This window comes from Urocampus carinirostris, chromosome 2 (assembly GCF_059441175.1).
Source record: "Urocampus carinirostris isolate Australia breed hairy pipefish chromosome 2, RoL_Ucar_1.0, whole genome shotgun sequence".
Taxonomy (NCBI): Eukaryota; Metazoa; Chordata; class Actinopteri; order Syngnathiformes; family Syngnathidae; genus Urocampus; species Urocampus carinirostris.
The window spans coordinates 54,727,437-54,744,050 of record NC_142350.1 but is presented as its reverse complement, the minus strand read 5'-3'; the positions used below and the strand labels follow the sequence as shown (position 1 = coordinate 54,744,050).

Sequence of the window (16,614 nt, the reverse complement as noted above, 5' to 3'; positions counted from 1 at the left end):
ACTTTCATTGCAAAAAGGATTTTATGACATTTTTACTTTCATTCAGAGAGAAAATGCAAATAAAGTCGTTGGCAGAAACAACTTTCAAAATACCAGTAAATAGTTCAGTGCTAAACAATTCACAAAAAGAGCACGCATGCCAGCGATCATGATTTTTGACCGGGCCGGTATGCACCAAAATGATGGTGCCAACCGCCGTTGAAGTAGAATATTTTTGATCGCTCTTCCAAAACCCACAAATTACATTCGATCATTTTTTCTATGTAAAATGACAAAAACAAAAATCTCCTTTAGCGAGGAAAAAATGTTATTCATAATTCTGAGATCTGGTATAAAAAACATTTAACATACATGACCTGAAAATATGTCTTTGGCACGAAGTTGATCTTTTTCTTTTTTTATGAAAAAAAAAAAAGGGAACAAATTTTCCATGACACTGAATGATTCCACCCACTCAGTACAGCTGCTTTTAGACTGTCATATTTCACTAGCCAAATATATTAGAAGCAAAACCCTTGTCAAAATAGGTCACAAAGAAAACATTAATACATTTTACACATATTCTTAAGCTCATTCACTCCCATTGACAACTATAGACGACAAAGACCAAATATAATTAGTGGCATTGACGCTCATAGACATCAACCTTCAATATTATGTTCAAATAAGTGTGCGGTCAATGGGTTAACACAGTGAACTCCTGCTTAATCACAATTTGACACTAATTTGTTTTTGTATAAATTGCCTTTGCAGTTAGAACCAATTATCAAGTTTCTAGTGATTGTGACACACTGTTGACATCAGACGGAATGTTGTCGTGTTTAATTCTATGACAGGGCTATTTTATCCAAGATGTTTCATTAAGAGTCCTTGGATGAACACAAAAGCTTAATGTTTCTGCCCTACTACACTGTCACCATTAACAACCAATGAAAACTACTTTGCTTGTAATCCCTGACATTTTGTATAAATGAAAATAGATTTACTTACATATTACCACCTATTTTGAAACGTTAGTGAACATGTCATGTCAGTTTTCACGAACATCCTATTAGTACTATAATGCAAACTAAAACTGAGTCAATGTGAATGCTCAAGTAGTTTAAAATGAATAATTCATCCATTAAAAGCAATTATTTGTGTAATCTCCAATGATTATGGAAATGATTGTTATTTTTATGAATTCGATTGTGTTTTACCTCTCAATATAATGTACTGCATCATAAAAGGTCGGTCTTATTTCTAGACAAATAGGAGTTTTCTGCATCTCACATTGTTCAATAGGATCACACCATGGAATATTAAATGATAAATACTATCATAATAAAATCATAAATCATCTCTCAGGTCAGTTCAGTTCATTAAAGTGGATTCATCCGTTTCAGCTGTTACTGGTTTGCAAAATCCCGTGGACACGATCATGGTTGTACTTGCGGAAAAAATCCTTCCCCAACTCGTAGGAGCTGATCATGATGGCGCAGGCTGGCGCCACTTTGATCACCCGAGGCAGGAAACCTAACCAGGAGAAAAGTGGATAAGAAAACAAATCTTTGAATGACAACACAACGTCTAAATGTGACACCAACCTGCATACAAGCCTTGAACGCCATACTGACTCACTATCCTCTTCATCACAGTGATGGTGGAAGACGTTTTGTACGATACTGTTGATAAAAACATTTGAATCTGTGAAATCAGGAAATGGAGCTAATTAAAATTGACATTGAGGTTGTCTTTACAATTCATTGCTAGATGCTCCCCGAGTTCCACCTGCCTTCTTGTTTTGACCACATCGAATGGCAACGTTATGATGGATGCAATCTAAAAATCAATGATAATAAAAAAATATTTCATAAGTGGAGTCAAAAAACATCTGACGTAATTGGTCCGTTCCCGTCAACGACACTCACTGTGCCGGATGTGGCGCCAGATACGAAGGTCATGGCAAAAGTGGGCTCCCGAGTGCCGTAGCGTTGGCACAACCACTGCTTTCCGCGCTCGTAGTTGTACCAGTACATGGCGGAGAAGGGCACGTCCCGGAGCAGCGTGGGTCCTAGGCCTCGCCAAAGCGACAACCAGCCTCCCGCCTCCACAGCGGACTGCACGCACGTTCGCAGCTGCCGGTATGACAGCTTTTCTGACTGCAGCTTGGTTCGAAGAAGCTCGATCGGGCTGATCACGGAGGCTGCCACCACTGGTGAATGTCAACCAAATGTATTTGAATTTATTTCATATTCTTTAAAAACAATTGTTCTTGTTTATTTTTTTCTATCCAATCATGTTGCAACAAACACCACTTCACAAAATGAACAAATTATGTAAAAAGAAAAAAGGGATAAAAGCGTCAATTAGACTTCTTAACACTAGATGGCGATAATGTCCTGCAAATGCGAATCGGCATGTGACATTTTACACCAGAGAAAAAAAGAACTGTAGGTTTGTGTATACATACACTATTAAATACACTTCTAATCAGTGCAACTTCTGCAGTCACTCAAACAGTGACTGTAGCTTTCAACCAGGAGAAGATGTCGTCAGGTGGTGTCCAACCGTCACTGGGTGTTTCGACCCTTAACCACAAAGCCCTCGAGTTGGCGAGCCGGCAGTGATGGCCAGTCACTGTCCAGCTAAACTCCTCTCTCCTACTCCAGAGGCAGAAAGAGGCTCTCTCTGTGGCTTCCCCCACCCTTTTGGCAGCTGCCTTCCTCTCCCTTCCACTTATTCCCAGAGCTGTTAATGTGTTGTGTCCCATACAGACTGTGTGTGTGTATATATATATATATATATATATATATAATATAATGAGTTGTGTTTTTATAAACTGAATTAATTTGAAAAATGGACATTTTTTCTCCATTCAGGTTGTGGCTTGTAATTAGGGTAGTATAGTGGGTCCCAAAGTCAGACCAGTGGAGAACCACCGTCTTAAATTTTATACCTATAATTTGTTAGTTTACTTACATACTATCACAAGGTTTGTCCAACGAGATAGATATATATATATATATATATATATATATATACATATATATATATATATATATAGGTGTATGTATTTTTTTCAGTTTCAGTTTTTTTTTCTTTTCCCCATCCTTCTCCCCCCATACTCTGAAAAAATACAATGTGCAAAACCTGAGACAAATGGGCATTTTCTGCTGAACATTTTGAAATGGGATCGGACATGACGCAAAAGAGTTACGAGGGCTTGATAAGATCAAGTCAGAGCCCGAGCCCAGCCTCTCACTTCTATCACGCCCTGTTTTTTGGAGCCCTGTCATTCTGACTATAGTGTCGCCGCAGCAGCAGCTGTCGAGAATATGTGGGCCAACATTTAGCTTATGCAGTAACCACTGGGCGCAATTAGGGTACTGTATTCCCAGCGTTGGGGAAGGTTGAGTTAGAGACGTTTGTGTCTGTCTTCTTGGGAGGCCAGTTCAATTGTGCTCAGCACAGACTCGCCAGACCCATTCTAAAAAGCATCCTTTCTCATGAGACTACGGAAGAAGAATGATGACGAATGCAGTTTTCACTCAATATCACAATTTCTTAAATTCCTATTTCGTTAAAATTAATGTCAGTAGACTTTTAAAAAACAAAATGGAATTCTGGCCCCAATACGAATCATACCTCTGGCAAGAGCCCCTGACAGCATAGGGGCGAACTGCTCATGATGACCCATTTTGACCTTCAGTCGCGCTCTGAGCTGGTCGTAACTTGTGAAGTAGATGACAGTTGCTGGCACAGCCATCACGCTGCAGTGCACAATTATAACACAAATAATGTATTCAATCGACTCAGAATTACGCTACAATTGAATGACTATAATGCACTCACAGGGTCGGCGGAAGACCGCTCCATAATGACCGGACTCCTTCATGACGCATGATCTTGACAAACGCGTCCTGTCACACCCAAAAAGATTTAAATGCAACCATGACATGTGTCATGATGGAATAATATTTTATACACTACTTACCAGAGTGCCATTAAACTGTCCTGATGTTTTATACCAGGCCTTATTGCCATTCATACAAACACAGATGTGATCCATAAGGCCATTGCAATACACAAAGCATTTTCCTAAACATCAAGAGAAAAAAAGAGAGTTATTTGATACGTTCAAAGAATAAAATACAAGGAGAAAAGTGTAGTTCAGCTACCTTTGGGGAAGGGATTTTTCTGTGCTTGAAGTCGGATTTTCACAACATCTAGGGGTGTCACTGCAGAGCAGATAATAAACTTAAACTTAGTTAAGGAATTCACTTAAATTGATAGCAGTAAGCAAAGTGGAATTAAACGGCCAAATAATTTCTCATGACAGGCTTACTAAAAAGAGACGTTAGCAACGCCCCGGAGCAGGACGACACCATCTGTTGGATTGGCGTAATGCCGTTATCTTGGGCCGGAGCAGAGGGACGTTGACCGCTCATCTTTCCTTAAACGTTGAAGTAAGACACACGCAGTCATAAAGGCGAGATGGTCCAAAAACTCAACCACTTCTTGTAATGGACATTACATCTGCTTGGGAGTATGGATAGTGCCCTATGGTTTACTGAAACTAGTAAACAATCGTTCCTACCTGCTTGCAGTACATTTATATCACCAGATCCTTGTATGAATTAAAATAAACATCCATCCGTGGCAAGCGAGGCTACCTTACGAGATCCAAAAACGATCTGAACACACGTGTTCACCCTTCTGGTTCGGTTACTTCACAACATTACGTGATGCAACGTTTCATAACTTCAGTTTCCGTCTTACGAATTCACCAAAAATGCAACAACCGTTTCATGCATTTAAAAAATATATATACACGTTTTCACACCTTTAGCGATTATAAATGATGCAAATAAATATTTTGGATGTATACACATCGGTGTATATTTTTTTCCTTTTTTAAAAAGAAGAAATTGTGATTGTCGAAAAAGTAAATTCGAATGCAATAATCGATTTACTTAGTTTCAGGGTTGCCAGATCTTTTCCACAAAGAACAACATTACTCAACACATTGGGAACTTTAAGAAAAAAAATGCAGCTAATTTAGTCGTATTTTATCATAGAGATGAAAAGAAACGGAATGAGTACATGACTATGATACTTTACCAAAGGATAAATTAAATGTATTAGTTTCCAAATATATCTCAGACATGGCAACCTTACAGTCGGTACCTTCATGTCGTTAAAGCGGGAAGTTTATATGCAGTCTAATATCGACGTTAAAATGTTCTCAATATGAATTAAAATTTATGCTTCAAATAATCCTAAAATGCTAAAGTATTGCCTATTAACCAGTGAATGAAAGAACGAAAGGCACCATCTCCCAGTCGTACTGGTGAGTTAGTACTTACGGTCATGCGAACATGTTTGCTCTTTGCGTAATTTTAATGTCATTAATATTGTGTCTTTAGTGTAAAAAAAACAGCTGTGTAATGAAGAAACAAGCTCAAATATGTGGATGTGCAGACAGCGAACCCCTTTTCCCGAAAAAGAATAAAAATCTCACGGATTCAGCGACCTGACTCGGAAGGTATTAATATACTGTACTCTAATTATTGTTAATAGTATTTTCAGTAATATTCTATTAGTCAAATAACAGTTGGTCTCATTTTTCAACCCCGGGCTCTGTGTGTTTGTCGGACATGAACGCTCACTCTGGTTTCACTTTTGATTTTCTTCCTAGGTAAAGCTGTCAAAAGTGTTCTAAAAGAGTCTTCAGTGAAGCCTCGTTTGGAACTTCTCAAGCCTTTAGCTGGGAAAAAATTCTATCTCGACCTCCCGTCGAATAGAACAACAGAGTCACTGGAAAGAGATATTAAAGACCTTGGTGGGGTGGGTCAATAGTTCAATTGCATTTGTCATTGCTAAAATCTTGGTTTACATTGTTGACAACAAGATTGCACGTGCCACTCCCAAATTAGAGAATGCCAGGAAAGATAGGTAAACATTAAATATATTTGGGTGTTTGGAGACTGCCCTGGGTTGTCAGTACAGCAGTGTCAAATTATGTTTATTTGTATAGCCCTTTATCACAAGGAGTCTCAAAAGGCTGCACAGATTATTGCAAACTACAGACTAGACCATCCCCTGATCTAAAACCTACATGATGGCAAGGAAAAACGCAAAACCTCAACATGAGGAAAATGAAGAAACCTTGATAAAGGACCGCACATAAATGAATCCCCACAGTGCTCTGGAATGCTCTGCCCCCTGAGATTCGATCTGCCTCAGTTGAACTGTTTAAATCTAGGTTAAAAAAAACTATATTTTATAGTTTATGAATGACCTTTATTTCATGTTGACAATATTTGTGTATTGTTTGTTATTGCCACATCCGTTGCAGCCTGGTCAGCCTGGAAGGGGGATTACCTCATGTGTAGTCCTTTCTCAAGGTTTCATTTTCCTCATGCTGTGGTTTTCAAGTTTTTCCTTGCCCTCATATCGGTTTTAGATCAGGGGGTGGTGTCATAATAGTCTTTAGTTTGCAATAGTCTGTGAAGCCCTTGAAGACTCCTTGTGATTTAAAGTTATACAAATAAACATATAAGGGAATGGTGTAGTCTGTAATTTGCAATAATCTGTAGTCTGGGAGACCGGAAATGGACCGCAATGACATCAGCTCAACATATTTCCAAAATAAGAGTAGATACATCAAATATGGATATACATTTTTCTTTTTGTAGGCAAGATATGTTTTTTCAAAATCTTGTTTAGGGTGGTGATGGCCCTTGTCCCTGAGCCTGCTAGTCCTTGTTCTAAGGGGCATGTAGCGTCTGCCAGAGGCCTGCAGGTCAAAGAGGTAGTGGCCTGGGTGAGAGGATTCCTTTATAATGGTGTTGCCTCTGCTGTGGGAACGCAATAAGACTTTTTGCATTTGTTTCCCTGTCATAGACGTTACTCATAAGAATCTCATATTATTTAAAACCCCGGATGCTTTATTATTATAGTATATGCACTCTCTCTCAGACAAAATTGGAAATATTAGTGGTTAGAGCATGGAATCTTAACCACCTGGCCGCCAGGGATATGGATGGTTGTTCACAATTTCAAATCATTAAATGAAACAAGAATTAAATCCGGATTGCGGCTGGGAGATAGCCTTCTCATGTCCACTAGATCACTAGGGATACAGACAACGCATGAAAAGGCTTTGGCTCTCATCTGATTGTCACCTATTTTTAGTCACAGTACCAAATAGCGAAAATGTTGTTTTATTTCCTTTCTCAGCTCAAACAAAGCATTCTAAGTGACAAACGTTTAGAACATGTGCGACCATGTAATCATTTATACCTTTTAGGACAACTGAATTAGTTCCCACAATGCTGCTCTCTTCATTCAATTCAGAAAAATTGAATTACTTCACACAATGACTTTCTTGTCATTCAATTCAGAATCTCGTGTGCTTTATGAAGACTTTACCACGGGCCAGTTTGATGTCTGACAATATTATTGTGGCCTGACCCAATAATAACATCAACAATTTGGTACTGTGACTAAAAGTAGTGTCATGATGAGATAAGGCTTAATGGCTTTTTATGTGTTATTTGAATACATAGTGGTTTAGTGGATAGGATCTGAGTTTGATTCCTGTTGCATCTAATGTTATGCAATTGTGATCAATGATGTATTCCAACTGATCAATCAATGTGCAAACACTACTTTTATTATTTTTGTAGAACCGTTGTTGTAACAGTAGTTTTAATCTCATGCAACTTTAAGTCCGGTGCGCCTTGTATATTATGAAAAAAATATCACAAAAGACTATTTTTGGGGGGCTGCGCCTTATAATCCCGTCTACTTTATAGTACGGAAAATGCTGTAGTTGTATGGGAGTTGTCACTTGTATAAACAAGAGTCTTCAATTTGAATTTTTTCTTTATGCTCTCAATAAATAAAAGGTATTTCCTGGGCTACCACTGACCTTTTAACGTCACATTTTTGAAAATTTCCCTCTGTTCTCAATGTAGAGTGTCGACAAGTTCTTCAGCAAAGACATCACGTATCTCATATCCAACAAAAGGGAAACTAAATACGTGCAGTGCTTAACACGAGAGTCCCCGGTTCCCAGCCCGCAACCCAGACCTCGCCCCCGGTCTAATACCTACCAGCCCGACTGCTACAAAACCAAGAACAAGTCACAGGGTCAAGCAGATGCGGTGAGCTGGCCTTTGCAATGCTTATATTTATTTTTGATGAACCCATTTTTCAATTCCACTTGCTTCACCATGCTTTTCGATTTTATCTTTACAGTTCCCCTCAAGCTGTGGAAGGGGTTTTGTAGAAAGAGCTTTAAAAGAAATGGTTTGTGTTTCTTATGCATAAAATAATCATTATCATTTTGCCTTGGCTTTATTCTGCTGATAAATTTTCTTTTTAGGATATTTTGCAATCCAACAAGATTCTCTCGAAAGCTTTGGAGTGGGGTGTAAAAATATTCTACATCGATGGTATGCTTACTTGAGTTGAATATTTTTGATCCAAGTCAAACTTTCAAGTTAAACTTCACCAAAATTTGACCAAAACGGATCAGGAAGCTGCAGAGCACCTATAGTATTGCTTTTAACTGTAGCTATATTGATGGAATCATTAAACTAAACTTTGGCAAAAACAATTGAGCGGATGTTCCATATGAAATTGAATAGCAAGGTCGTTTCCAGTTTTATCAGTTGTTTTTCTTTAGCACCCTTTAGCCTGAAGTCCATTGTTTATTTGGGCACTATCACATTTTCATCATAAAAATTGTATTAAATTTCACATTGTCTTTCTTTTCTATCATTTGAAATTGGTGAATGTACTGTGATAACTTTTTGTGCTGTGCATTGAGCTAATGTTGGATTTTTGTTGACCCTGCAGATGTATTGGTGTATATTGAGAAGAAAAAAATGACCATCACAAAACAGTGGCCAATTTGTACAACAAGGGAAAAGAATGTAAATTTGGAGAATCAACACTTGATTATACTGTACCATAAATGAAAAATGTGTACATTTGATATTTCAACCCTTTTGTTTAACGTATTTTAGGTTACACCTGCATCCTCGGCAAAACCCACTGGCCAGAAATTTGAAGGTGATTACCTTAGTCGTATATTTTTAGCAGTCATTTGATCTGAGTGAATGTGTACTGAAAGTCGTTTTTTCTGTAGGAGGGCAGATTCGTAAACCTTTTATCAAGGTCGAAGATTCAAGCAGGTTAGAAATGTCAAATCTAGCATCCACTTACCATTAAAATTGCCCTTTCAAACCAACATTTTAAAAGTATTGCCCTTTTATTTTCAGACATTACTGTCCGATATATGTCAGCATGACAAAGATGCCTGAGTTGAACCTGAAGACATTTGCTCCTCAGTGCCCCTTTTTGGTTGATGATACATTCTTAGATAGGGAAAAACAACAGAGGATCAGGTATGGTGTCTTGTTTGTACTATCAACTATGGAGCACGAACAATAAATTGATTTTATGTCAAACCTGCTATGAAAAAAATGTGGTTGCTTCTGTTATTATTTTCATTCCTTCTATAGAAATTTTGAAATCCAGTTTGACCAAAGACAGAACATGGACAACAAAGGAAGTGGCTACTGTGAGTGCTGCATGACGAAATATGGAAACTTGATGATAGTAAGTCTAATATTAATACACAGTATAATAACAGTAGTGCAACCAAATTTGACCATTGATTTCTCTTAGAAAACCTATTCAAGTGCCATGATTAATATGATATACTCTATGTCATTTATGCAAGTGTTTCAAAAAGCTGACAGCAGATATGATAGAGTCATAACAAGAAAGCATTACTTACAAGAAGAAAAAATAGTTGGTAGCCCAGTTGACAAATTAAAATCTTGATTTCAAAATATTGAAAGAGCCTGTACTGTATCAAAGCCAATTTGTTCTGAGGAGGTTGTACACCAAGAGGTTCTTTTTAGGTTGTTTTCACTTTCAATTTGACAAGTTGTTAGAAATGTATTTGTGGTGCTACTGCTGGAAAAAGCATATTGCTAAATGCCTCCTTAGTTTGGATCTTTGTGCGAGTCCTTTCATTTAAGAAATATTGATTCCGAATAAATTCATATCTTGCATCTTAACAGTGAAACCAACTTTTTTTGATATGGTATTCAAAGTCATTATTATTATTATTGTCTCGTTATAAAAAGCATATATGTGAAGTTTGTGTAATTAATTGGAGATATTTCCTTATTTCACTCCTTTATTATTGTTATTTTTTTTGTTGAACAAAAGTGTTTCAGTTATATACTCATGTCTGAAATGTCTTCTAAATATAGTTTCACCCCAAAAATGATGATTATGCAAAGAATGTGTTAAATAACAAATGGACCTTAGGCTTAACTTTACTCTCTGAACTATTGGTAGCCCCGACTTAAACCGTACACCTATGTTTTCATCCTTATTGTTCCTGTGACGCCAATTACAATTATCATGTTATTTAATTCAGCACCTGAAAAGTGAAAGCCACCAGACTTTCTGCAAAACGGATGCTTACAAAGTGCTGGACCAGGTATCAAGCCAGCTCTGCCAACTCACCCCTTTAATTAAACGGTATTAATGTTTCATACTGTTTTTAATTGATTTTATCCTATATGCTGATGGTGGAATTTATTTGACTATTTGCTGGTTTTTTTTACCTGTTTTCACGGTCCTGCTCAGAGTCAAACCATTTTGGGGACCTGATGTGAAAGACACAGACATTAAAGAGGAACAGCACCAGCTTGCTGACTGTCCCAAGAAAACTTCGTCTTTTCAAAGCATTTCACCCCCTCAGTCTGCTTCTCTGTGCCGCTTTCTTGCCAAGACCAGTTTGACATTTTCACACAGATTGGAGCAAAAACATATCTCAAGAAAACGGCTGGTCAGGCTGAATTTGTTGACGTCCTCGCCTACCATCCGTAACCATGGTAAATGCGAACTCACGACCAAATAAGATCATCGAGTGCTGGTGGAAAACATCGAAGCGCACAGGGAACGCAGTTGCTGTGTTTTGCGTTTAGCATTCCGGACGCTAACGTGTAGCCACCCGGAGCAATCCGGCTTCAACGCCGCTAAACAGAGACATGAAAGCCGGGGGGAATCGGAGAGGAGGCGGACTTGCTAACAAGAGGTGGTGTATCCCTGGATTTTCACAAAGAAAAGTTTTCCATCTGCCGCAGGGATGTCAAATTTTTGGACTGGCGAGACGTCATCCACTTCGCTACAAGCACCCCTAGGGCATCATGTTCATCTGTTAATAAACAACGGGGTAGACTGCTGGAAGTGTGAATTTCCCTACGGGGATGAATAAAGTATCTATCTATCTAAAAAAGCTGCAGAGGGAACTGCCCGATCTAGAGGTGAAACTGTGCCACACAGTACCCTATTGATTCCGCAGGTCTGTTTTAATGGGTAAATACCTCAACCAGACACACAAGCAACAATGTGAGGAAAGCTCCTGTGATGTTGCAAATCAACAAGAGGAGACTGATTGGACCAAGGGGCCACACGAGGAAGTCACCGGAAACAATGCTGAGCTTGATGAAGAGCATCTTTCGTCACACAGCTGTTCTTCAACTGGGACAATGAGGAGGAACGTCAGATATAAACGGCAGCGATGGGAATTCAGTGCTTTATTCAAAGAGCATGTAAGAGAGGATGACTTTTGTGAGAAATCTGTAAACTCTTCCAATCCACTGATTGAACCAAATTTCTCATCTCATCAGCTGCACCGCTTATCCTCAGTAGGGTCGCGGGGATGCTGGAGCCCATCCCAGCAATCATCGGGCAGGGGACACCATGGACTGGTTGCCGGCCAATCGCAGGGCACACGGGGACAGACAACTCACTCGCTCAGTCACACCTAGGGACAATTTGGACCAGCCAATTCACTTGAAATGCATGTTTTTGGAATGTGGGAGGAAACCGGAGTGCCCGGAGGAAACCCACGCAAGCACGGGGAGAACATACAAACTCCGCACAGTAAGGCCGGGAGCTGGATTTGAACCCAGTCAGGAGGTTCCCACAACCTCAGAACTATGCCGCACACGCGCTAACCACTGCGCCGCCGTGCTGCCCTGAACCAAATTTATATATGTAAATTCTGGAGGTTTGAAAAGGATAACAAATCCACTTGAGACAGTTTACATCAGGGATGGGGAAACTACAACCTGCGTGCCCCATTAAGCCCGGCAGGCTTTTTAATCTGACCCGCTGAATAGAAATTGTCAAAGTATGAGGACAATATATGAAATAATAAAGTAACACTAATGTAAGAATGATGTTTTATTTGGTTCCAGCTTTGTCCCCATTGTCACTTAGTGTCTGTACTACAAAATTATAAAACTAAATATAAAATTTAGTGCTTCAAAACAGGGAGCTATTATTTGGGTTTCATTCTGAAAAGATTAAAGAATCCAGAAGTATTATGAAAACGCTACTAAAGAAATACTACAAAAATACATCTACAGTAAGTGATCTTACAGAAATACGATAAAATTACGTCTATTGAAACACTACAAAAATGACTACAGTAGTAGTATAATACCAAAATACTACTACTAGAGAAATGCATTGAAATACATCTACAAAAATATACAGTAATACTTCAGGAATACTGCAAAAATAAAACTTCCGTAATACTACAAAACTAAATATCAACTTTTGAGCTTAAGACCGGGACCTAATGTATTTAACATATATATGATACCTAATATTATTATGTTGCATTTATTGTAAGCGTTTAAAAAAACAAATTGGATGATAATAATCGTATTTTAAAGAAATGTATATTCATAAAAAAGAGAAAACATAGGTCACCTAAGAACTCCAGGTTTACATGCATGGTTGTGTTATAGAATTGAGTCTATAATTTTCTGTACAGACTGTCCTGCTCTGCTCGTCGAACGGCTTAAAACAATGAACACTGGTATGCGGTAATTTGTGAAAACTCATACTCTCATAACTTAAATGTAGCCTTGCCAAGTGACATGTCACATAATCGGAATAGAAGTAAGTAAATATTTTTTTTTTACAAAAATCACTGAATTACAAAAAAGAACAACATGACATTTTTTCCCCCATCAGATAGATATGTGACTCGGCGAGTAAAAAAAAAGCCGAAGCCAGAAACGTGATGCTTAAGAAACGCTTCCAGGATGTTTATAGCGCTCCAGCAGATGACTGCATGAGAGCCGTGGAACAGAATCCGGTGCATAAAACGGTGTTTTCGTGGTGCTTCAGATACGACGTCTGTCGGGAGGCTGCAACTTCCCCTTTTTCCCCTCCCTCTCTTGTTCATATATGCATGAGGCGTTTTTGCAGCTATCTGCTGGATTTTGATGCGTTTCAAGGAGGTGTCCCCCGCCCCCTACGCCCTCACCTCTTCACTCGAATCCCCCCACTCCACTGGCCACTGAATAACCACCGTGTCTTGCTATACGCTCAGACGCGTTTGGTCTCATCCGAACCGCGGATGGCTTCCGATCACGGGGACTGCGTAAAGCATCCCAGCAGTCCCGGCTCCATCCTTCTCTAACAAGCGTGGATTACCGCATTGTTTGTTGTCCCCATCCAGGAAGACGATGTTGATGATGATGCGCCTATCTTGGTGGATTTCCCTTTTGTGCGTTTGTGGATTGATGCACGTCGGTCACCAGAGCAACCCCCACCCCCGTTATGGTAATGACTCATGTTGTTATTATCACGATGTAAATAGCGTGGTTTTATTTATTTTCTATCTGTTTCTTGCGTGTTCCATGTTTACATTGGATTGGACAATAAGGGCATTTGAAAATGAGGTTGGATGTGTCCTTTTTTCGTTGTTAACAATTTTCTAATGGGTGGTCTTCCCTCTCCGGTGCAGGTGATGCTTCGTCGAGCGTCAAGACGCTTCGGAGAGGAGGTAGCGGGGCAACCAAAAAGGAGGATACGGTGCCTGTCCGTCTGCTATACAGCCGACAGAACCAGAGCATGGTTGGCCACCCTCAGTTCAGCACCCGCGTCGTGGGCAACCCAGCATCCACGCAGGTACACGCCGTGCATCGCTGGTGGTGGTCATGGTACACCCTCTTGTTTACTGGCTTCCCTTTAATCGCGTGGAAACACGTGAGAGAAATGTCAACACGGCGTACGCTCACAAGTGCCTGGAAGAAAAGCGCAGACTTGTATTTTGTTGTTGGTATTTGGAGCTTTATGACGATAAAGATAAATATTCAATACAGTTTATATTCATTTCATTTGGGTGATTTTTATACCTTTATACGCATATTGAGAACGGTTGATCATAAGTCTTATTAGAAAACAATGAGCAAAGAAGAACGTTACATTATATTTTTCAACTTCCACATGCATAAAATACTACAATACTTCAAGTTGCACTTGTACATTTTGTCCGCCAGGGGTCACGACTGTAGGGCCACCAGGCATTGTAACGCAGTCAATTGAATCAGGGCCATTCAATTAAAGAGTTTGACAACATGTTTTTGGAGCCCTCTTAATGAACAATTTTAATGTGTTTTACTTTTTTGTATTTTGTCATTAAAATTTCAGTGATTTATCTATGCATTATTTGATGAGTTTCTCTGAAATAATGCCAGAAAATGGCCAATAAGCATGTAAACCCCACCCTTTCCCAAATAATCTTATAAATAAATAATGACTTCTACTGTAGTTCTAACATAATATCATGGGTCACTGAACCATATTTTCGAAACACTTCTTGCTTGACTCTCGCTCAAAGCTTCTGAGTAAATCAAATGACTAGTTTTCAGTCAGTAACGACAAGAAAAGCTGTTTATACATTTTTATAGTTAAAACTAAAAATACTATACAATAAATTATAATAATAATAAATAAACACAACTTTTCCGTTATTTTTAAGTGTCAATTTCCGGTTCCTCGCTACTACCTGAGCACCGTAATTTTCCCACCCCGTCCATCTTCCAATACAAACTCAAAACCCACCTTTTCAGACTTGCCTACCCATCACAACCTGCTTTAAGTGCCCTTTACTGTACTTAGTTTTTACTATTTGTTTTTATTTTATGTTTTCTTTTATGTCAATTTTTTATTATTAATGTAAGGATTTAACTTTTGTCCCTCTGCTCCTTACAATAAATGTATCAATACACTATATATTCCCCAACAAGTATTGATTGGAGTTAAAAATTCCTGCTATGCTTTAAAAAGAATAATTGTAACTGAATTGAAATTTATTGATTCAGCATTTCCAATGGATTATTTCTTTTTTAACTAAATGTCAATTGATATTATCCAAACGTGTCATTGCGTGTGGGCTTGTGCTGGGTTCAGAGAGTGCAGCAGGCTACAGATGGTAGCAGTTGTTAACCCTTTGTCTTTTTAACACTTCAGCACAACCCATCTGCCGAATAGAAATGATCTTACTCCCACAGACAATTTTAGTCACCGGAAATACCTGATAAAACATATTTCTGTTAAACTAGTGTCAATGATGAGTGACAAAATATTTTAAATGGGCATCTATGTAGTTTTCATTTACTGTTGTTGCGAAATAAAGATATACCTGTACATCTATGATTATTTATCAATGATTAGTAAATCATATTTATAGATTTATAGTGTGGAATATATTGTATATATATATAATAATAACAAAAAATATATCTATATGCAAATACATTTTTAAATATGTAAATAATATCATTAGGATTTTTTTATGATTATTTACACACTAACTGTAGTACAGCTTTGAATGTCAGAATTTTTTCGGAAGGACTTTGTTTAAAACAGCTTTGAGATGGCTAAAGTTAAAGAATTCCAATGAGAGTTGGTACTCATCCGTGACATTACATGAAGAGCGTCTGATCAATTATTGGCTGTTTTTAGCTCTGCAAGTCTAAAAATAAACCTGTCTAGTGGTTTTGAAAATATTTCAAACCTGCAGAAAATTATTTATGGACTGCTTGGACTATTTTTGAATCTCAAATGCAAACATTGACAGCGGCAGCGGCTAAGTAACAAAAACTCTCGGTGGAAAAACAAAGCTCGATAATGTAGTTAGCCTGTGTGTGTATTTAGCCAATATGTGCTTTTCTCCACTAGGGCGGTGTAGTAATATGAAAACGCACCTCTGCTGTAACTTTAAAATCAAACAGAGAACAGTTAGTGGAGTGAACCTCCTAATTCTGTTGTCCGTTGTCCATCCCCATTAGAGGTTTCATTTTACAGAATAAAAATCCTTGTATTCATTGAACACAGCACAGACATGGTTTCAAACAATAGATGCTGCCCTCCTTGGGGAGTTTGAGCTCTAAGGTCACCCTTGGGTGAACACAGAGGGCACCATCTCAAACGGACCCTCCCTTCCCCCTGTTATGGTCAAGCAGAATCCCCCTTGTATGAAGCTAGCCCGCGGCACTAGGGTGCAATGAGGGGGAGGGACCACCGGAATGACTGCTGGTGGGTTTTCATTGACCCGGAGGGGTGTGGCGGGAATGAATGAATTAAACCGCGTGTACCATCTGTGTCCAACACAGGAATGAGAATCCAGCGCCAGTCAAATCAATCACACTCAGAAAATCCAGCTCAGAGCTATTGACCAGAGCTTGTACTCTGAAGATCATGATCACAAAAAATTCTCATTGCCATATG

General features: G+C 38.7%; 3 protein-coding genes across 4 annotated transcripts in view; 2 read left to right on the top strand and 1 right to left on the bottom strand.

The window, feature by feature from the left end:
* Window positions 1-2: 2 nt before the first annotated feature.
* Window positions 3-9,918, bottom strand: slc25a40 (solute carrier family 25 member 40). 2 transcript variants are annotated; one of them, XM_088327162.1, is made up of 10 exons: window positions 9,797-9,918; window positions 4,328-4,435; window positions 4,161-4,220; window positions 3,977-4,080; window positions 3,835-3,902; window positions 3,628-3,752; window positions 1,911-2,194; window positions 1,740-1,821; window positions 1,587-1,664; window positions 3-1,515 (listed from the first exon to the last, which is right to left on the bottom strand). In XM_088327162.1, the coding sequence occupies exons 2-10, from the start codon at window positions 4,428-4,430 to the stop codon at window positions 1,382-1,384; spliced, it is 1,038 nt and encodes a 345-aa protein (XP_088183288.1). In that variant the 5' UTR covers window positions 4,431-4,435; window positions 9,797-9,918; the 3' UTR covers window positions 3-1,381. The 2 variants fall into 2 exon arrangements, with proteins under 2 accessions (XP_088183288.1, XP_088183287.1); XM_088327161.1 differs by lacking the exon at window positions 9,797-9,918 and adding an exon at window positions 4,580-4,745.
* Window positions 5,296-11,382, top strand: dbf4 (DBF4-CDC7 kinase regulatory subunit). Its single transcript, XM_088327717.1, has 12 exons — window positions 5,296-5,332; window positions 5,681-5,829; window positions 7,965-8,153; window positions 8,248-8,298; window positions 8,375-8,444; window positions 8,851-8,927; window positions 9,021-9,066; window positions 9,143-9,188; window positions 9,276-9,401; window positions 9,519-9,615; window positions 10,451-10,554; window positions 10,663-11,382. The coding sequence occupies exons 1-12, from the start codon at window positions 5,296-5,298 to the stop codon at window positions 10,934-10,936; spliced, it is 1,266 nt and encodes a 421-aa protein (XP_088183843.1). The 3' UTR covers window positions 10,937-11,382.
* Window positions 11,383-11,580: 198 nt separating this feature from the next.
* The window catches only part of adam22 (ADAM metallopeptidase domain 22), an 89,657-nt gene continuing 84,623 nt past the window's right edge, over window positions 11,581-16,614 (top strand). Inside the window, exons 1-3 of the mRNA XM_088327156.1 lie at window positions 11,581-11,630; window positions 13,559-13,662; window positions 13,847-14,010. Of these exons, the coding sequence (XP_088183282.1) occupies window positions 11,629-11,630; window positions 13,559-13,662; window positions 13,847-14,010 (270 nt within the window). The 5' untranslated portion in view covers window positions 11,581-11,628. The remainder of the gene's footprint in view (window positions 11,631-13,558; window positions 13,663-13,846; window positions 14,011-16,614) is intronic.

Bases quoted from the DNA above. Each gene is read 5' to 3' on its own strand.
- slc25a40 (XM_088327162.1), bottom strand. From the start codon at position 4,430: ATGAGCGGTCAACGTCCCTCTGCTCCGGCCCAAGATAACGGCATTACG. The intron at 4,221-4,327 runs GTAAGCCTGTCA...TCTGCTCTGCAG, and splicing joins GTTGCTAACGTCTCTTTTTA to TGACACCCCTAGATGTTGTG. The intron at 3,753-3,834 runs GTGAGTGCATTA...TGTGCACTGCAG, and splicing joins AGCGGTCTTCCGCCGACCCT to CGTGATGGCTGTGCCAGCAA.
- dbf4 (XM_088327717.1), top strand. From the start codon at position 5,296: ATGAAAGAACGAAAGGCACCATCTCCCAGTCGTACTG. The intron at 5,333-5,680 runs GTGAGTTAGTAC...TTTTCTTCCTAG, and splicing joins ACCATCTCCCAGTCGTACTG to GTAAAGCTGTCAAAAGTGTT. The intron at 8,154-8,247 runs GTGAGCTGGCCT...TTATCTTTACAG, and splicing joins CACAGGGTCAAGCAGATGCG to TTCCCCTCAAGCTGTGGAAG.